This window comes from Oncorhynchus kisutch, unplaced genomic scaffold (genome assembly GCF_002021735.2).
Source record: "Oncorhynchus kisutch isolate 150728-3 unplaced genomic scaffold, Okis_V2 scaffold3864, whole genome shotgun sequence".
In the NCBI taxonomy this organism is placed as follows: domain Eukaryota; kingdom Metazoa; phylum Chordata; class Actinopteri; order Salmoniformes; family Salmonidae; genus Oncorhynchus; species Oncorhynchus kisutch.
This window is the reverse complement of record NW_022265809.1, coordinates 174,206-196,500: the sequence shown is the minus strand read 5'-3', so window position 1 is coordinate 196,500 and position 22,295 is coordinate 174,206. Positions and strand designations below refer to the sequence as shown.

General features: G+C 47.8%; 1 protein-coding gene across 1 annotated transcript in view; it reads right to left on the bottom strand.

Annotated features, from left to right (window-relative positions):
- Positions 1-6,639: 6,639 nt before the first annotated feature.
- The window catches only part of LOC109877958 (acidic amino acid decarboxylase GADL1-like), a 28,800-nt gene continuing 13,144 nt past the window's right edge, over positions 6,640-22,295 (bottom strand). Inside the window, exons 8-14 of the mRNA XM_031821113.1 lie at positions 19,675-19,729; positions 18,441-18,557; positions 17,851-17,915; positions 17,663-17,744; positions 16,598-16,797; positions 9,670-9,811; positions 6,640-9,131 (exon numbers count right to left, since the gene is read on the bottom strand). Of these exons, the coding sequence (XP_031676973.1) occupies positions 8,958-9,131; positions 9,670-9,811; positions 16,598-16,797; positions 17,663-17,744; positions 17,851-17,915; positions 18,441-18,557; positions 19,675-19,729 (835 nt within the window). The 3' untranslated portion in view covers positions 6,640-8,957. The remainder of the gene's footprint in view (positions 9,132-9,669; positions 9,812-16,597; positions 16,798-17,662; positions 17,745-17,850; positions 17,916-18,440; positions 18,558-19,674; positions 19,730-22,295) is intronic.

The following is a 22,295-nucleotide window of genomic DNA, read 5'->3' as shown; positions in this document are numbered from 1 at the left end:
ACCCCCCACACTGACTCGGTACTGGTCCCCCCTGTATATACCCCCCACACTGACTCTGTACCGTAATACCCTGTATATAGCCTCCACATTGACTCTGTACCGGTACCCCCTGTATATAGCCTCCACATTGACTCTGTAATGGTACCCCCTGTATATAGCCTCCACATTGACTCTGTACCGTAATACCCTGTATATAGCCTCCACACTGACTCTGTACCGTAATACCCTGTATATAGCCTCCACATTGACTCTGTACCAGTACCCCCCTGTATATAGCCTCCACATTGACTCTGTACTGGTACCCCCTGTATATAGCCTCCACATTGACTCTGTACCGGTACCCCCTGTATATAGCCTCCACATTGACTCTGTACTGGTAACCCCTGTATATAGCCTCCACACTGACTCTGTACCGGTACCCCCCCTTTATATAGCCTCCACATTGACTCTGTTTCGGTACCCCCCTGTATATAGCCTCCACATTGACTCTGTACCGGTACCCCCTGTATATAGCCTCCACACTGACTCTGTACCGGTACCCCCCTGTATATAGCCTCCACATTGACTCTGTTTCGGTACCCCCCTGTATATAGCCTCCACATTGACTCTGTACCGGTACCCCCTGTATATAGCCTCCACACTGACTCTGTACCGTAATACACTGTATATGGCTTCCACATTGACTCTGTACCGGTACCACCTGTATATAGCCTCCACATTGACTCTGTACCGGTTATCCCCTGTATATACCCACCACACTGACTCTGTATCAGTACCACCTGTATGTAGTCTCCACATTGACTCTGTACCGTAATACCCTGTACATAACCTCCACACTGACTCTGTACCGTAACACCCTGTATACACCCCCCCACACTGACTCTGTACCGGGGCCCCCTGTATATAGCCCCCCACACTGACTCGGTACCGGTGCCCCCTGTATATACCCCCCCCACACTGACTCTGTACCGGTGCCCCCTGTATATAGCCCCCCACACTGACTCGGTACTGGTGCCCCCTGTATATAGCCCCCCACACTGACTCGGTACTGGTGCCCCCTGTATATACCCCCCCACACTGACTGTACCGGTGCCCCCTGTATATAGCCCCCCACACTGACTCGGTACTGGTGCCCCTTGTATATACCCCCCACACTGACTCGGTACTGGTCCCCCCCTGTATATACCCCCCACACTGACTCGGTACTGGTCCCCCCTTGTATATACCCCCCACACTGACTCGGTACTGGTCCCCCCTGTACATACCCCCCACACTGACTCGGTACTGGTCCCCCCTGTATAAACCCCCCAACACTGACTCGATACTGGTCCCCCCTGCATATACCCCCCACACTGACTCAGTACTGGTCCCCCCTGTATATACCCCCCACACTGACTCGGTACTGGTCCCCCCTGTATATACCCCCCACACTGACTCGGTACCGGTCCCCCCTGTATATACCCCCCACACTGACTCAGTACCGGTCCCCCCCCTGCATATACCCCCCCACACTGACTCGGTACTGGTCCCCCCTGTATAAACCCCCCCACACTGACTCGGTACTGGTCCCCCCCTGCATATACCCCCCACACTGACTCGGAACTGGTCCCCCCTGCATATACCCCCCACACTGACTCGGTACTGGTCCCCCCTTGTATATACCCCCCACACTGACTCGGTACTGGTCCCCCTGTACATACCCCCCACACTGACTCGGTACTGGTCCCCCCTGTATAAACCCCCCCACACTGACTCGGTACTGGTTCCCCCCTGTATATACCCCCCACACCGACTCGGTACCGGTCCCCCCTGTATATACCCCCCACACTGACTCGGTACTGGTCCCCCCTGTATATACCCCCCACACTGATTCGGTACTGGTCCCCCCTGTATATACCCCCCACACTGACTCGGTACCGGTCCCCCCCTGTATATACCCCCCACACTGACTCGGTACTGGTCCCCCCTGCATATACCCCCCCACACTGACTCGGAACTGGTCCCCCTGTATATACCCCCCAACACTGACTCGATACAGGTCCCCCCTGCATATACCCCCCCACACTGACTCAGTACTGGTCCCCCCTGTATATACCCCCCACACTGACTCGGTACTGGTCCCCCCCTGTATATACCCCCCACACTGACTCGGTACTGGTCCCCCCTTGTATATACCCCCCACACTGACTCGGTACTGGTCCCCCCTGTACATACCCCCCACACTGACTCGGTACTGGTCCCCCCTGTATAAACCCCCCCACACTGACTCGGTACTGGTTCCCCCCTGTATATACCCCCCACACTGACTCGGTACTGGCTCCCCCCTGTATATACCCCCCACACTGACTCGGTACCGGTCCCCCCCTGTATATACCCCCCACACTGACTCGGTACTGGTCCCCCCTATATATACCCCCCACATTGACTCGGTACTGCTCCCCCCCTGTATATACCCCCCACACTGACTCGGTACTGGTCCCCCCTGTATATACCCCCCACACTGACTCGGTACCGGTCCCCCCCTGTATATACCCCCCACACTGACTCGGTACTGGTCCCCCCTGTATATACCCCCCACACTGACTCGGTACTGGTCCCCCCTGTATATACCCCCCACACTGACTCGGTACTGGTCCCCCCTGTATATACCCCCCACACTGACTCGGTACTGGTGCCCCCTGTATATACCCCCCACACTGACTCGGTACCGGTCCCCCCTGTATATACCCCCCCACACTGACTCGGTACCGGTCCCCCCTGTATATACCCCCCACACTGACTCTGTACTGGTGCCCCCTGTATATACCCCCCACACTGACTCGGTACTGGTCCCCCCTGTACATACCCCCCACACTGACTCGGTACTGGTCCCCCCTGTATATACCCCCCACACTGACTCGGTACCGGTCCCCCCTGTATATACCCCCCACACTGACTCGGTACCGGTCCCCCCTGTATATACCCCCCACACTGACTCGGTACCAGTCCCCCCTGTACATACCCCCCACACTGACTCGGTACCGGTCCCCCCTGTATATACCCCCCACACTGAATCTGTAACCGGTGCCCCCTGTATATACCCCCCACACTGACTCGGTACTGGTCCCCCCTGTATATACCCCCCACACTGACTCGGTACTGGTCCCCCCTGTATATACCCCCCACACTGACTCGGTACTGGTCCCCCCTGTATATACCCCCCACACTGACTCGGTACTGGTCCCCCCTGTATATAGCCTCCACATTGCCTCGGTACTGGTCCCCTCTGTATATACCCTCCACACTGACTCGGTACTGGTCCCCCCCTGTATATACCCCCCCACACTGACTCGGTACTGGTCCCCGCCTGTATATACCCCCCACACTGACTCGGTACTGGTCCCCGCCTGTATATACCCCCCACACTGACTCGGTACTGGTCCCCCCTGTATATACCCCCCAAACTGACTCGGTACAGGTCCCCCCTGCATATACCCCCCCACACTGACTCAGTACTGGTCCCCCCTGTATATACCCCCCACACTGACTCGGTACTGGTCCCCCCCTGTATATACCCCCCACACTGACTCGGTACTGGTCCCCCCTTGTATATACCCCCCACACTGACTCGGTACTGGTCCCCCCTGTACATACCCCCCACACTGACTCGGTACTGGTCCCCCCTGTATAAACCCCCCCACACTGACTCGGTACTGGTTCCCCCCTGTATATACCCCCCACACTGACTCGGTACTGGCTCCCCCCTGTATATACCCCCCACACTGACTCGGTACCGGTCCCCCCCTGTATATACCCCCCACACTGACTCGGTACTGGTCCCCCCTATATATACCCCCCACATTGACTCGGTACTGCTCCCCCCCTGTATATACCCCCCACACTGACTCGGTACTGGTCCCCCCTGTATATACCCCCCACACTGACTCGGTACCGGTCCCCCCCTGTATATACCCCCCACACTGACTCGGTACTGGTCCCCCCTGTATATACCCCCCACACTGACTCGGTACTGGTCCCCCCTGTATATACCCCCCACACTGACTCGGTACTGGTCCCCCCTGTATATACCCCCCACACTGACTCGGTACTGGTGCCCCCTGTATATACCCCCCACACTGACTCGGTACCGGTCCCCCCTGTATATACCCCCCACACTGACTCGGTACCGGTCCCCCCTGTATATACCCCCCACACTGACTCTGTACTGGTGCCCCCTGTATATACCCCCCACACTGACTCGGTACTGGTCCCCCCTGTACATACCCCCCACACTGACTCGGTACTGGTCCCCCCTGTATATACCCCCCACACTGACTCGGTACCGGTCCCCCCTGTATATACCCCCCACACTGACTCGGTACCGGTCCCCCCTGTATATACCCCCCACACTGACTCGGTACCAGTCCCCCCTGTACATACCCCCCACACTGACTCGGTACCGGTCCCCCCTGTATATACCCCCCACACTGAATCTGTACCGGTGCCCCCTGTATATACCCCCCACACTGACTCGGTACTGGTCCCCCCTGTATATACCCCCCACACTGACTCGGTACTGGTCCCCCCTGTATATACCCCCCACACTGACTCGGTACTGGTCCCCCCTGTATATACCCCCCACACTGACTCGGTACTGGTCCCCCCTGTATATAGCCTCCACATTGCCTCGGTACTGGTCCCCTCTGTATATACCCTCCACACTGACTCGGTACTGGTCCCCCCCTGTATATACCCCCCCACACTGACTCGGTACTGGTCCCCGCCTGTATATACCCCCCACACTGACTCGGTACTGGTCCCCGCCTGTATATACCCCCCACACTGACTCGGTACTGGTCCCCCCTGTATATACCCCCCAAACTGACTCGGTACTGGTCCCCCCTATATATACCCCCCACACTGACTCGGTACTGCTCCCCCCTGTATATATACCCCCCAAACTGACTCGGTACTGGTCCCCCCTGTATATACCCCCCACACTGACTCGGTACTGGTCCCCCCTGTATATACCCCCCACACTGACTCGGTACTGGTCCCCCCTGTATATACCCCCCACACTGACTCGGTACTGGTCCCCCCCTGTATATACCCCCCCACACTGACTCGGTACTGCTCCCCCCTGTATATACCCCCCCACACTGACTCTACACTGTTGGCTAAGGGCTGGTCAGTCAGCATTTCACTGTGAGGTCTACACTGTTGGTTAAGGGCTGGTCAGTCAGCATTTCACTGTAAGGTCTACACTGTTGGTTAAGGGCTGGTCAGTCAGCATTTCACTGTAAGGTCTACACTGTTGGTTAAGGGCTTCTCAGTCAGCATTTCACTGTAAGGTCTACACTGTTGGTTAAGGGCTGGTCAGTCAGCATTTCACTGTAAGGTCTACACTGTTGGTTAAGGGCTGGTCAGTCAGCATTTCACTGTGAGGTCTACACTGTTGGTTAAGGGCTGGTCAGTCAGCATTTCACTGTAAGGTCTACACTGTTGGTTAAGGGCTGGTCAGTCAGCATTTCACTGTGAGGCCTACACTGTTGGTTAAGGGCTGGTCAGTCAGCATTTCACTGTAAAGTCTACACTGTTGGTTAAGGGCTGGTCAGTCAGCATTTCACTGTAAGGTCTACACTGTTGGTTAAGGGCTGGTCAGTCAGCATTTCATGTGAGGTCTACACTGTTGGTTAAGAGCTGGTCAGTCAGCATTTCACGGTAAACTCCACACTTGTCGTATTCGGTGCACCTGGACCTGCTTCAGTTCAGACATCTTCTCTGACTAATGATTACCCTGGTCCATCTTCTCTGACTAATGATTACCCTGGTCCATCTTCTCTGACTAATGATTACCCTGGTCCATCTTCTCTGACTTATGATTCCCCTGGTCCATCTTCTCTGACTAATGAATACCCTGGTCCAGACCTGGACCTGCTTCAGTTCAGACATCTTCTCTGACTAATGATTACCCTAGTCCATACCTGGACCTGCTTCAGAGAAGACATCTTCTCTAACTAATGATTACCCTGGCCCATACCTGGACCTGCTTCAGAGAAGACATCTTCTCTGACTAATGATTACCCTGGTCCATACCTGGACCTGCTTCAGAGAAGACATCTTCTCTGACTAATGATTACCCTGGTCCATCTTCTCTGACTAATGATTACCCTGGTCCATCTTCTCTGACTAATGATTACCCTGGTCCATCTTCTCTGACTAATGATTACCCTGGTCCATCTTCTCTGACTAATGATTACCCTGGTCCAACTTCTCTGACTAATGATTACCCTGGTCCATCTTCTCTGACTAATGATTACCCTGGTCCATCTTCTCTGACTAATGATTACCCTGGTCCATCTTCTCTGACTAATGATTACCCTGGTCCAGACCTGGACCTGCTTCAGAGAAGATGACTAAAACATAAACATGTACTGTACTGTCTGGCATGGTAATAATCAGAGGAGTGGGCTAAAACACACAGAGATCTATACCAGGCTATGAAGAGGTAGTCTGTAATCAGAGGAGTGGCCTAAAACACACAAGGATCTATACCAGGCTATGAAAAGGAAGTCTGTAATCAGAGGAGTGGACAAAAACACACAGAGATCCATACCAGGCTATGAAGAGGAAGTCAAAAGATACTCGACAACAACCTGATTCAGTAAACAAATGGTTTTATTTTCACTGAAAAAGAAAAAGAAATCATTCTCAGTGAAACCTCCATCTACAAAAAAAACATACAGGCTTTTTTCAGACAACATATCTGAACAAAATGCTATTGGAACAAAACAAAAACAACAAGAGAAAACAGAATGTCTTGCCAGAATACGATATGAGGTATGCTACAGAACGTATCCTAGTATTGTACCCAGAACTTCGTACAAGTTTAAAGTAAACACCATTCTCTTTGACGGCAAACTACAAACACAAAACACCTTCCTTATAAAGCCAACTGGTATAATGCATTATAAAGCAACTGTAATTCCTTATAAAGCCAACTGGTATAATGCATTATAAAGCAACTGTAATGCATTAAGGTTTGACCACTTATATCGTCTTATTATCGTCTCGTAGTAAATGACTAAATAACAGGCATTTTGAGTCCGTTTAAAACCAGAAAGAAAGCATTTAATCTGTTGGCTTTAAGTAAAGTAAACAACAACTGTTTATTCAACATAACAACGGTAGCCATTTTAAGATCTGTCTGATTTATGTAGGTGGACTCACAGTATTCAGGCACTAGGTGTGCTATGTTTTAAAAAAAAAAAATTAAAAAATTTAAATCGTCAAAGTTAATGCGTGTGGAAGAAAATTAATTCAAAAGTGAAAATCCAAATGAAAATAAAGAACTAAAATCAATTTAAAGCTCTTTCATCACATTACACATCAGTATTCTCTAAAGATTATATATTAATCTCATCAGATAACCCACATATATTAATATTTATATAAATCTCTTTACAATCAATCGGTATCGCTTAAAATCATATCTCCTAAACTATCTTCAGAACATTTCAGCTTTTACTAAAAGTTGCACGCCTCGTTTTCTAACAGCAGTTATATTTTAAACAGTATTTATTATATTACTCTAAAAAATAAATCACATTGACATAAAAGGATAATGACTTTTCAGTTTTTAATTTAATCTGAAACTGGTTCCTATAAAGAGGTTGAGCCCTCAAAACCGTCAACAAGCTACTGTGTTTACAGTCTCATGGACGGACACACTGCCTGTCCTCAGAATTACAAATGGAATCGATAGTGAATAGCAGAAACAGGTCATCGTTAGAGCACTTTATGGAGACGGGCAATGGAAGGATGACATGCTGAGGCTTCTGCACAGCCCTGGGGCACCAAATAAGAGAACAAGTTAACACACTTCTTATAGGATGTTTGGAAACTTCTTATAGGATGTTTGGAAACTTCTTATAGGATGTTTGGAAACTTCTTATAGGATGTTTTGGAAACTTCTTATAGGACGTTTGGAAACTTCTTATAGGATGTTTTGGAAACTTCTTATAGGACGTTTGGAAACTTCTTATAGGATGTTTTGGAAACTTCTTATAGGATGTTTGGAAACTTCTTATAGGATGTTTTGGAAACTTCTTATAGGATGTTTTGGAAACTTCTTATAGGACGTTTGGAAACTTCTTATAGGATGTTTGGAAACTTCTTATAGGATGTTTTGGAAACTTCTTATAGGATGTTTTGGAAACTTCTTATAGGATGTTTTGGAAACTTCTTATAGGACGTTTGGAAACTTCTTATAGGATGTTTTGGAAACTTCTTATAGGATGTTTGGAAACTTCTTATAGGACGTTTGGAAACTTCTTATAGGACGTTTGGAAACTTCTTATAGGATGTTTTGGAAACTTCTTATAGGATGTTTTGGAAACTTCTTATAGGATGTTTTGGAAACTTCTTATAGGATGTTTTGGAAACTTCTTATAGGATGTTTGGAAACTTCTTATAGGATGTTTTGGAAACTTCTTATAGGATGTTTTGGAAACTTCTTATAGGACGTTTGGAAACTTCTTATAGGACGTTTGGAAACTTCTTATAGGATGTTTTGGAAACTTCTTATAGGATGTTTTGGAAACTTCTTATAGGATGTTTTGGAAACTTCTTATAGGATGGTTTGGAAACCTCTTATAGGATGGTTTGGAAACTTCTTATAGGATGGTTTGGAAACTTCTTATAGGACGTTTGGAAACTTCTTATAGGACGTTTGGAAACTTCTTATAGGGCGTTTGGAAACTTCTTATAGGACGTTTGGAAACTTCCTATAGGACGTTGGGGTACCACCTCTTCCGTTTCACTCAGTTTCAAAACAGGATCTCCTGTTTCGTGCCAACTGAACATGACCATTTGGGTTTTGTTCAAAATGGTACCCCAAATCCCCTGTATAGTGCACTACTTTTGACCAGGGCTCATTGAGGGAAGAGGGTGCCATTTTGTAGGTATTCCTCGTGGGATCATAAGTCCATCCCCAGGCTGTGTATTTGGTCCAGCAGAAAGTCCATGTCTTCTCTGCTGACCTGAGGGCTAATGATGATCTGTCTGAAGAAGTTAGCCTTGTCTCCATGGGGCTGGTAGCCTACCATCATAGAGCCCTTCTTCATCATGCGCTCCTTAACCACTGGCGCCACCTGGGGGTAGGGAGTAGTACATACGCTTGTGAGATGGTGGAACTGGGAAGTTAAGGCGTCAGTATTTCCAATAATCTCTCCTTCCTTGTGAAGTAAACACTCATTCACGTGTGAGAACACTGAATTGGTGTTTCTATGTACCAGTCATTACCTTTCAAATCCATGAATTCACGGCAGAAAGGAGAGATTATTGGGACATTAGAGTTTCCACATACAGATCTAAGGTCCATTTCCGTATGGATTGGATTGGAGGATTATGGTCCTGCTTGACATCTGGTGTCAGTGGTGGGATCTGAACCCACGCCTCCGAAAAGAGACTGGAGCCTAAATCCTCACGGTTAGCTAACATTTGTCTCATTCATATCCTGTGAAATGAATGTTTTTTTGTTGTTTGTTTTTCAACATGAATTAATTCCTGAATTCAATTGTATTTTTGTGTGTGTTATTGATGACAGGGCTTCTGTTAATGTTGAAAAACACCACAGGAAAGGAGAGGATCGTGTTCTGTATAACGAGGGGATGTCCTCCTCTGACTTACCGCATGGACATTTCTCCAGAACTCAGGTCCGTCAGCCATGTCCCTCAGACTGGGAGGAATGTACCAGAAACAGACGTTGGTGTACTCCGGCTCCATCACAAGACGGAATCCATCTCTCTTCTTGATCTCCTCTGCCAGATATCTACCAAAGAGAAGGAAGTCGAGAGTGTCACAAATAATTACATGACACAACCGTACGAAACCCCCCTTTTCAGGCTACAAGAGTTTTACTGATACTGAAATGTGTTTTCTAGTCTGTCCAACACAGCAATCCTGCTCCAGTGGTCCTCCTGCTATCCTCTAGACCACCACTAGAGGGCCCTGTCCTCCAGCCAGACACAGCAGTGGTCCTCCTGCTATCCTCTAGACCACCACTAGAGGGCCCTGTCCTCCAGCCAGACACTGAAATGTGTCTTCTAGTCTGTCCAACACAGCAATCCTGCTCCAGTGGTCCTCCTGCTATCCTCTAGACCACCACTAGAGGGCCCTGTCCTCCAGCCAGACACAGCAGTGGTCCTCCTGCTATCCTCTAGACCACCACTAGAGGGCCCTGTCCTCCAGCCAGACACTGAAATGTGTCTTCTAGTCTGTCCAACACAGCAATCCTGCTCCAGTGGTCCTCCTGCTATCCTCTAGACCACCACTAGAGGGCCCTGTCCTCCAGCCAGACACTGAAATGTGTCTTCCAGTCTGTCCAACACAGCAATCCTGCTCCAGTGGTCCTCCTGCTATCCTCTAGACCACCACTAGAGGGCCCTGTCCCCCACCAGACACAGCAGTAGTCCTCCTGCTATCCTCTATACCACCACTAGAGGGCCATGTCCTCCAACCAGACACAGCAGTAGTCCTCCTGCTATCCTCTATACCACCACTAGAGGGCCCTGTCCCCCAGCCAGACACAGCAGTGGTCCTCCTGCTATCCTCTAGACCACCACTAGAGGGCCATGTCCTCCAACCAGACACAGCAGTAGTCCTCCTGCTATCCTCTATACCACCACTAGAGGGCCCTGTCCTCCTGCTATCCTCTATACCACCACTAGAGGGCCCTGTCCTCCAACCAGACACAGCAGTGGTCCTCCTGCTATCCTCTAGACCACCACTAGAGGGCCATGTCCTCCAACCAGACACAGCAGTAGTCCTCCTGCTATCCTCTATACCACCACTAGAGGGCCATGTCCTCCAACCAGACACAGCAGTAGTCCTCCTGCTATCCTCTATACCACCACTAGAGGGCCATGTCCTCCAACCAGACACAGCAGTAGTCCTCCTGCTATCCTCTATACCACCACTAGAGGGCCCTGTCCTCCAACCAGATACAGCAGTAGTCCTCCTGCTATCCTCTATACCACCACTAGAGGGCCCTGTCCCCCAGCCAGACACAGCAGTGGTCCTCCTGCTATCCTCTAGACCACCACTAGAGGGCCCTGTCCTCCTGCTATCCTCTATACCACCACTAGAGGGCCATGTCCTCCAACCAGACACAGCAGTAGTCCTCCTGCTATCCTCTATACCACCACTATAGGGCCCTGTCCCCCAGCCAGACACAGCAGTGGTCCTCCTGCTATCCTCTAGACCACCACTAGAGGGCCCTGTCCTCCAGCCAGATACAGCAGTAGTCCTCCTGCTATCCTCTAGACCACCACTAGAGGGCCCTGTCCTCCAGCCAGACAGGCATGTATTCATTCCGATTCTGTTGAAAAAAGTTTCTTATAAACGGAACGAAACGGGGATAAACACACCTGAATGTGTCCAATAGAAACTCTCGTTTGCAACTGTTAAGACTAATGATTAAACCCTAGATCAGCTAGATGCAGGCAAGAGGGTGACGGTATTGAATGTGTCACTGTCACCTTGACTACTCAAATTGTTCTCTCGACCTGTGTCCACCTACGTTGTAAACTTTCATTCATAGGCCAGGTTGTAGTAACCTCATGATGGGCACAGGGGAACAATAGAGTATCATGTAGTAGCCTAAACCTATCACTGAACTGGGTGAATATGAATGACAGTAGCCTAAACCTATCACTGAACTGGGTGAATATGAATGACAGTATCCTAAACCTATCACTGAACTGGGTGAATATGAATGACAGTAGCCTAAACCTATCACTGAACTGGGTGAATATGAATGACAGTAGCCTAAACCCATCACTGTTACATTGAACTGGGTGAATATGAATGACAGTAACCTAAACCTATCACTGTTACATTGAACTGGGTGAATATGAATATGAACGACAGTCATCCAATAGGATGTATTAGAAATAAGGGCGTGTCCATGGGGAAATAAAAAGGAACTGTCCTCCCTCATGTTAAACGGCACCGACCGACCCACTGAATCCTATACAGCATTAGACACATGAATGGAGTGGAGTGAGCAGGGCTATCAGTAACAGTCTGAAAATAGCCTGGCTGTTGTCTGGCCTCGTGTCGTATGACCCCCCCTCCCCTATCTTGGTCCCACATACCCCCCCGCCAGTCAGTAGGTCCTGAACTGTAAAGGTGACTGCAGGTCATCTGGATCAGAATAGATGAGAGGACAACTAAATGCCACACAGAATAGTTAAGGAACCCTCTGACCCGACTGTATAGTTAAGGAACCCTCTGACCAGACTGTATAGTTAAGGAACCCTCTGACCCGACTGTATAGTTAAGGAACCCTCTGACCCGACTGTATAGTTAAGGAACCCTCTGACCCGACTGTATAGTTAAGGAACCCTCTGACCAGACTGTATAGTTAAGGAACCCTCTGACCCGACTGTATAGTTAAGGAACCCTCTGACCCGACTGTATAGTTAAGGAACCCTCTGACCAGACTGTATAGTTAAGGAACCCTCTGACCAGACTGTATAGTTAAGGAACCCTCTGACCAGACTGTATAGTTAAGGAACCCTCTGACCCGACTGTATAGTTAAGGAACCCTCTGACCAGACTGTATAGTTAAGGAACCCTCTGACCCGACTGTATAGTTAAGGAACCCTCTGACCCGACTGTATAGTTAAGGAACCCTCTGACCCGACTGTATAGTTAAGGAACCCTCTGACCCGACTGTATAGTTAAGGAACCCTCTGACCAGACTGTATAGTTAAGGAACCCTCTGACCCGACTGTATAGTTAAGGAACCCTCTGACCCGACTGTATAGTTAAGGAACCCTCTGACCCGACTGTATAGTTAAGGAACCCTCTGACCCGACTGTATAGTTAAGGAACCCTCTGACCAGACTGTATAGTTAAGGAACCCTCTGACCCGACTGTATAGTTAAGGAACCCTCTGACCCGACTGTATAGTTAAGGAACCCTCTGACCCGACTGTATAGTTAAGGAACCCTCTGACCCGACTGTATAGTTAAGGAACCCTCTGACCCGACTGTATAGTTAAGGAACCCTCTGACCCGACTGTATAGTTAAGGAACCCTCTGACCAGACTGTATAGTTAAGGAACCCTCTGACCAGACTGTATAGTTAAGGAACCCTCTGACCCGACTGTATAGTTAAGGAACCCTCTGACCAGACTGTATAGTTAAGGAACCCTCTGACCCGACTGTATAGTTAAGGAACCCTCTGACCAGACTGTATAGTTAAGGAACCCTCTGACCCGACTGTATAGTTAAGGAACCCTCTGACCCGACTGTATAGTTAAGGAACCCTCTGACCAGACTGTATAGTTAAGGAACCCTCTGACCAGACTGTATAGTTAAGGAACCCTCTGACCAGACTGTATAGTTAAGGAACCCTCTGACCAGACTGTATAGTTAAGGAACCCTCTGACCAGACTGTATAGTTAAGGAACCCTCTGACCAGACTGTATAGTTAAGGAACCCTCTGACCAGACTGTATAGTTAAGGAACCCTCTGACCAGACTGTATAGTTAAGGAATCCTCTGACCCGACTGTATAGTTAAGGAACCCTCTGACCAGACTGTATAGTTAAGGAACCCTCTGACCAGACTGTATAGTTAAGGAACCCTCTGACCAGACTGTATAGTTAAGGAACCCTCTGACCCGACTGTATAGTTAAGGAACCCTCTGACCAGACTGTATAGTTAAGGAACCCTCTGACCAGACTGTATAGTTAAGGAACCCTCTGACCCGACTGTATAGTTAAGGAACCCTCTGACCAGACTGTATAGTTAAGGAACCCTCTGACCAGACTGTATAGTTAAGGAACCCTCTGACCCGACTGTATAGTTAAGGAACCCTCTGACCAGACTGTATAGTTAAGGAACCCTCTGACCCGACTGTATAGTTAAGGAACCCTCTGACCCGACTGTATAGTTAAGGAACCCTCTGACCAGACTGTATAGTTAAGGAACCCTCTGACCAGACTGTATAGTTAAGGAACCCTCTGACCCGACTGTATAGTTAAGGAACCCTCTGACCAGACTGTATAGTTAAGGAACCCTCTGACCCGACTGTATAGTTAAGGAACCCTCTGACCAGACTGTATAGTTAAGGAATCCTCTGACCCGACTGTATAGTTAAGGAACCCTCTGACCAGACTGTATAGTTAAGGAACCCTCTGACCCGACTGTATAGTTAAGGAACCCTCTGACCCGACTGTATAGTTAAGGAACCCTCTGACCAGACTGTATAGTTAAGGAACCCTCTGACCCGACTGTATAGTTAAGGAACCCTCTGACCCGACTGTATAGTTAAGGAACCCTCTGACCAGACTGTATAGTTAAGGAACCCTCTGACCAGACTGTATAGTTAAGGAACCCTCTGACCCGACTGTATAGTTAAGGAACCCTCTGACCCGACTGTATAGTTAAGGAACCCTCTGACCAGACTGTATAGTTAAGGAACCCTCTGACCAGACTGTATAGTTAAGGAACCCTCTGACCAGACTGTATAGTTAAGGAACCCTCTGACCCAACTGTATAGTTAAGGAACCCTCTGACCAGACTGTATAGTTAAGGAACCCTCTGACCAGACTGTATAGTTAAGGAACCCTCTGACCAGACTGTATAGTTAAGGAACCCTCTGACCAGACTGTATAGTTAAGGAACCCTCTGACCCGACTGTATAGTTAAGGAACCCTCTGACCCGACTGTATAGTTAAGGAACCCTCTGACCCGACTGTATAGTTAAGGAACCCTCTGACCCGACTGTATAGTTAAGGAACCCTCTGACCCGACTGTATAGTTAAGGAACCCTCTGACCAGACTGTATAGTTAAGGAACCCTCTGACCAGACTGTATAGTTAAGGAACCCTCTGACCCGACTGTATAGTTAAGGAACCCTCTGACCCGACTGTATAGTTAAGGAACCCTCTGACCCGACTGTATAGTTAAGGAACCCTCTGACCCGACTGTAATTTTACTGCCACCGAGCCCATTCTGCCGAGTCCATTCTGCCGAGCCCATTCTGCCGAGCCCATTCTGCCGAGCCCATTCTGCCGAGCCCATTCTGCCGAGCCCATTCTGCCGAGCCCAGTCTGCCGAGCCCATTCTGCCGAGCCCATTCTGCCGAGCCCATTCTGCCGAGCCCATTCTGCCGAGCCCATTCTGCCGAGCCCATTCTGCCGAGCCCATTCTACCTCCGTATTCTCCAGTGTACACCTTGTTAGAAAGCTGTGGAGATGCTGTGGTTGCTCGTGTAGAAGATCTATCATTCCTCAGCCTGGGTTATATCTATTAAAGAGAAGGGTATCTCAGGTGTAGAGTTTTACTCCATAGTTAAGCTGCTACTACTCTAAGTGTATGGAAAACATGCTGTTTTGGATAAGCAATGTTACTGTGTCTAGACCAGAGGTGACCACAGTGTAGAGATGGCCTCCTGTCCTCCTGGAGACTTACCCGGGTGGCTGTGCAGGCTTTTGTTCAAGACCTGCTCTAACAGATATGATGTAGATGATTCGGCAGAAGTCTGCATACCTTTAGTAGGTCTTCAGGGTCGGCCACCTTTTGCTAAACAGTCTATTTGTAGCTAGCTACTGCTTTGGTATTTTTGGCAGAGACACTGAGAGCAGGAAGCATTGGACAGATGCAGAGCCCTTCCCATCACTCTGTATTGTCCCCCCCCCCCACCCCACACACAAAAAAACAAGCAACAAGCAACTTAAATACACAATGAAACTATTTGAATCTAAAGACATTAAAATATAATATTTGTCATCAATCCCTTCAATCATTTTGCTATAACGTTAAAGTAGTCTAGTTTCTAGGTGTAAGGTGATGGACTGGGCTATTAGCTGATCAGACAGGACCAGACAGGACCAGACAGTCTGAAGGGGTCTGTCATGGATGGTGTAAGGTGATGGACTGGGCTATTAGCTGATCAGACAGGACCAGACAGTCTGAAGGGGTCAGTCATGGATTTTGTAAGGTGATGGACTGGGCTATTAGCTGAACAGACAGGATCCTGGATGCTCCAGGATCATGTTCAAGGGCAGCAGGTAGCCTAGTGGTCAAAGCGCTGGGCCAGTAACCGAAAGGTTGATAAATCGAATCCCCGAGCTGACAAGGTAAAAATCTAAAAGTTCTGCCCCTGAACAAGGCAGTTAACCCACTGTTCCCCTGAACAAGGCAGTTAACCCACTGTTCCCCTGACCAAGGCAGTTAAACCCACTGTTCCCCTGAACAAGGCAGTTAACCCACTGCTCCCCTGAACAGGCAGTTAACCCACTGCTCCCTGGTAGGCCGTCATTGTAAATAAGAATTTGTTCTTAACTGCCTTGCCCAGTTAAATAAAGGTTAAATAGATGTTAAAAGGGGGCCAGTAGAGGGCTGGGAGCTTTACTGTTGCTATGGTGCAGATGGCCTGCCACTACAATGTACACTAAAGCTCATACATTAGACCAACACTGTAAGCATGTTACTGGACCAGAACACAAACAGATCTGGGACCAGGCTACATAGATTAGTCTTTGGAGGAAAAACAAAAGAGAAATATAGTTGTGTTTTGTTGTAAGACGTTTTCAAACTGACCTGGCCATAGCGAGGGCTCTTTCCACTCTCTCTTCTAGACCCTTGGTGCCGATGGCTTTCCACATCAGCCAGAACTTGAAGGCGTCGGGCTTGCGGCTGCACTGAATGGACTTGTCTCCCGTGTCATAGCTGACGTCATAGAACTTATCCTGCTGGAAGAGGTAGGAGGCCTGGGCCGAGTGACACCGCTGGAGAAGATTCTAGAACAACGGAACACAGAGAGAACATATGAGTCTCTGGAGAAGATTCTAGAACAACGGAACACAGAGAGAACATATGAGTCTCTGGAGAAGATTCTAGAACAACGGAACGCAGAGAGAACATATGAGTCTCTGGAGAAGATTCTAGAACAACGGAACACAGAGAGAACATATGAGTCTCTGGAGCAGAGTCTGGATAACGAAGGAAGAGGTGGGGGAGGAAGGAGGAGAAAGAGAAGGAGGAAGAGGTGGGGGAGGAAGGAGGAGAAAGAGAAGGAGGAAGAGGTGGGGGAGGAAGGAGGAGAAAGAGAAGGAGGAAGAGGTATTTTATTAGGATCGTCATTAGCTGTTACGAAAGCAGCAGCTACTCTTCCTGGGTTCCAACACATGACATAATACACAACATTAATTAATACAGAACATGAATAGACAAGGACAGCTCAAGGACAGAACTACAATAAAACTAATTGTAAAAGGCACACGTAGCCTACCTATCAATACCAATACATACACACATCTAGGTCCAAGGAGGAGGAGGAGGAGGAGGAAGTAGAGGAAGAGAATGAAGAGGAAGAGGAGAAACACAATGAGAAAGAGATTTCGCTACACTCGCAACAACATCTGCTAACCATGTGTATGTGACCAATAAAATTCGATTTGAGTTGAGGAAGAGGATGATGAAGATGATTAAGGTGAGGAAGAAGAGGAGGTTGAGGAAGAAGGGGGGAAGAGGAAGATGGGGAAGAAGAGGAGGTTGAGGAAGAAGGGGGGAAGAGGAAGATGGGGAAGAAGAGGAGGTTGAGGAAGAAGGGGGGAAGAGGAAGATGGGGAAGAAGGGGGGAAGAGGAAGCAGTGTTTATCGTACCGTTTTGTCCCGAACCATGAATGCACAGCACTGTAGACCAGCCATCAGCATCTTGTGAGGATTCCATGCTACTGAGTTGGCTCTAAGAGGGAAACAATGCAACAGAAAGGGTTTTAAAACCACGTGTTATTATGAACAGTTTATCCCTGTTGTCTTACTACCGCCTCCAGATAAACCTGTTGTCTTACCTGTGAATGCCCTGCAGCAGGTATCTGTGTTTCTTAGACATCAGGGCTCCTCCTCCCCAACATGCCTACAGGAAGGACAGACAAGAGACAAAGAAGAGAGAGAACAGACCGAGAAGAGAGAGAACAGACCGAGAAGAGAGAGAACAGACAGAGAAGAGAGAACAGACCGAGAAGAGAGAACAGACCGAGAAGAGAGAACAGACCGAGAAGAGAGAACAGACAGAGAAGAGAGAACAGACCGAGAAGAGAGAACAGACCGAGAAGAGAGAACAGACAGAGAAGAGACAGAGAAGAGAGAGAGAGAACAGACAGAGAAAAGAGAGAACAGACAGAGAAGAGAGAGAACAGAGAGAGAACAGACAGAGAAGAGACAGAACAGACAGAGAAGAGAGAGAGAACAGACAGAGAAAAGAGAGAACAGACAGAGAAGAGAGAGAACAGACAGAGAAGAGAGAGAACAGACAGAGAAGAGAGTGATTGAGTGAATGATTAACGGAACAAACAAACTACTGAACAATACCCAAACGGATTGATGGATCGATAAATCGATAAATGAATGAAAGAATGATCTTTAATTAAGATCCACTTACATCTACATGCATCCATAGATTGTGTCGTTCACAGATGTCAGCTATCTCCTCCAGCGGGTCGAAGGCCCCTAGTACGGTGGTCCCTGCTGTGGCGTTCACCATGAAGGGCAACGCTCCCTGTCAACAACAACAACAACAATATCATCCCACTGGGAACACACACTGGTTGAATCAACGTTGTTTCCACGTCATCTCAATGAAATTACATTAAACCAACGTGGAATTGACGTCTGTGCCCAATATAATGTTACTCCATCATCCTGGTCATTAATACTATATACCATCAGACAACAATATAATGTTACTCCATCATCCTGGTCATTAATAACCATCTGAGGACAACAATATAATGTTACTCCATCATCCTGGTCATTAATACTACATACCATCAGACAACAATATAATGTTACTCCATCATCCTGGTCATTAATACTATATACCATCAGACAACAATATAATGTTACTCCATCATCCTGGTCATTAATAACCATCTGAGGACAACAATATAATGTTACTCCATCATCCTGGTCATTAATACTACATACCATCAGACAACAATATAATGTTACTCCATCATCCTGGTCATTAATACTATATACCATCAGACAACAATATAATGTTACTCCATCATCCTGGTCATTACAGGATAACAGTACAGTAGTAGATTACAGTATAATTAACAGCAGTTTCCTAACCCTCACCATGGGTATAATCAACAGCAGTTTCCTAACCCTCACCATGGGTATAATCAACAGCAGTTTCCTAACCCTCACCATGGGTATAATCAACAGCAGTTTCCTAACCCTCACCATGGGTATAATCAACAGCAGTTTCCTAACCCTCACCATGGGTATAATCAACAGCAGTTTCCTAACCCTCACCATGGGTATAATCAACAGCAGTTTCCTAACCCTCACCATGGGTATAATCAACAGCAGTTTCCTAACCCTCACCATGGGTATAATCAACAGCAGTTTCCTAACCCTCACCATGGGTATAATCAACAGCAGTTCCCTAACCCTCACCATGGGTATAATCAACAGCAGTTTCCTAACCCTCACCATGGGTATAATCAACAGCAGTTTCCTAACCCTCACCATGGGTATATTCAACAGCAGTTTCCTAACCCTCACCATGGGTATAATCAACAGCAGTTCCCAGTTCCCGAATGTGTTACATAACATATCTGACACCAAACAACCTTGCTGACTCCATTCATAGTTCTCCTTCTCACCTCATCTTTGGCTCTCTGTACTTGCTTCTCAAACTCCGCAGGAATCATCTTCCCTCTGAGAAACAAAGACACAGAAAGAAAGATTAACATGGATTAGTAACCCAGGTGTCATAGTGATGCAGGTCAGTCATTGTAGACATTGACAACAGAAGCGTGTGGTGTGGTCAGTGGAAATATCTGTGTAACTGTAGCAGTAACCAGCAGAAAACTGTAGCAGTAACCAGCAGTAACTGTAGCAGTAACTGTAGCAGTAACCAGCAGTAACCAGCAGTAACTGTAGCAGTAACCAGCAGTAACTGTAGCAGTAACCAGCAGTAACTGTAGCAGTAACCAGCAGTAACCAGCAGTAACTGTAGCAGTAACCAGCAGTAACTGTAGCAGTAACCAGCAGTAACTGTAGCAGTAACCAGCAGTAACTAGCATAACTGTAGCAGTAACTGTAGCAGTAACCAGCAGTAACTGTAGCAGTAACCAGCAGTAACCAGCAGTAACTGTAGCAGTAACCAGCAGTAACCAGCAGTAACTGTAGCAGTAACCAGCAGTAACTGTAGCAGTAACCAGCAGTAACTGTAGCAAGTAACCAGCAGTAACCAGCAGTAACTTGTAGCAGTAACCAGCAGTAACCAGCAGTAACTGTAGCAGTAACCAGCAGTAAACTGTAGCAGTAACCAGCAGTAACCAGCAGTAACTGTAGCAGTAACCAGCAGTAACCAGCAGTAACTGTAGCAGTAACCAGCAGTAACTGTAGCAGTAACCAGCAGTAACTGTAGCAGTAACCAGCAGTAACTGTAGCAGTAACCAGCAGTAACTGTAGGCAGTAACCAGCAGTAACTGTAGCAGTAACTGTAGCAGTAACCAGCAGTAACTGTAGCAGTAACCAGCAGTAACCAGCAGTAACTGTAGCAGTAACCAGCAGTAACAGCAGTAACCAGCAGTAACTGTAGCAGTAACCAGCAGTAACTGTAGCAGTAACCAGCAGTAACCTGCAGTAACCAGCAGTAACTGTAGCAGTAACTAGCAGTAACCAGCAGTAACCAGCAGTAACCAGCAGTAACTGTAGCAGTAACCAGCAGTAACCAGCAGTAACTGTAGCAGTAACCAGCAGTAACTAGCAGTAACCAGCAGTAACTGTAGCAGTAACCAGCAGTAACCAGCAGTAACCAGCAGTAACTGTAGCAGTAACCAGCAGTAACCAGCAGTAACTGTAGCAGTAACTAGCAGTAACCAGCAGTAACTGTAGCAGTAACCAGCAGTAACCAGCAGTAACTGTAGCAGTAACCAGCAGTAACCAGCAGTAACCAGCAGTAACTGTAGCAGTAACTGTAGCAGTAACCAGCAGTAACTGTAGCAGTAACCAGCAGTTACCAGCAGTAACTGTAGCAGTAACTAGCAGTAACCAGCAGTAACTGTAGCAGTAACCAGCAGTAAATGTAGCAGTAACCAGCAGTAACTGTAGCAGTAACTAGCAGTAACCAGCAGTAACTGTAGCAGTAACTAGCAGTAACTGTAGCAGTAACTGTAGCAGTAACCAGCAGTTACAGCAGTAACTGTAGCAGTAACCAGCAGTAACTAGCAGTAACCAGCAGTAACCAGCAGTAACTGTAGCAGTAACCAGCAGTAACTGTAGCAGTAACTGTAGCAGTAACCAGCAGTAACTGTAGCAGTAACCAGCAGTTACCAGCAGTAACTGTAGCAGTAACTAGCAGTAACCAGCAGTAACTGTAGCAGTAACCAGCAGTAACTGTAGCAGTAACCAGCAGTAACTGTAGCAGTAACTAGCAGTAACCAGCAGTAACTGTAGCAGTAACTGTAGCAGTAACCAGCAGTAACCAGCAGTTACCAGCAGTAACTGTAGCAGTAACTAGCAGTAACCAGCAGTAACTAGCAGTAACCAGCAGTAACTGTAGCAGTAACCAGCAGTAACTGTAGCAGGAACCAGCAGTAACCAGCAGTAACTCTAGCAGTAACCAACAGTAACTGTAGCAGTAACCAGCAGTAACTAGCAGTAACCAGCAGTAACTGTAGCAGTAACCAGCAGTAACTAGCAGTAACCAGCAGTAACTCCAGCAGTAACCAGCAGTAACTGTAGCAGTAACCAGCAGTAACTCTAGCAGTAACCAGCAGTAACTAGCAGTAACCAGCAGTAACTCTAGCAGTAACCAGCAGTAACTGTAGCAGTAACCAGCAGTAACTGTAGCAGTAACCAGCAGTAACTCTAGCAGTAACTCTAGCAGTAACCAGCAGTAACTGTAGCAGTAACCAGCAGTAACTAGCAGTAACCAGCAGTAACTGTAGCAGTAACCAGCAGTAACTAGCAGTAACCAGCAGTAACTGTAGCAGTAACCAGCAGTAACTTGCAGTAACTAGCAGTAACTTGCAGTAACCAGCAGTAACTGCAGCAGTAACCAGCAGTAACTGTAGCAGTAACCAGCAGTAAATGTAGCAGTAACTAGCAGTAACTGTAGCAGTAACTAGCAGTAACCAGCAGTAACTGTAGCAGTAACTAGCAGTAACCAGCAGTAACTGTAGCAGTAACTAGCAGTAACCAGCAGTAACCAGCAGTAACTGTAGCAGTAACCAGCAGTAACCAGCAGTAACTAGCAGTAACTGTAGCAGTAACC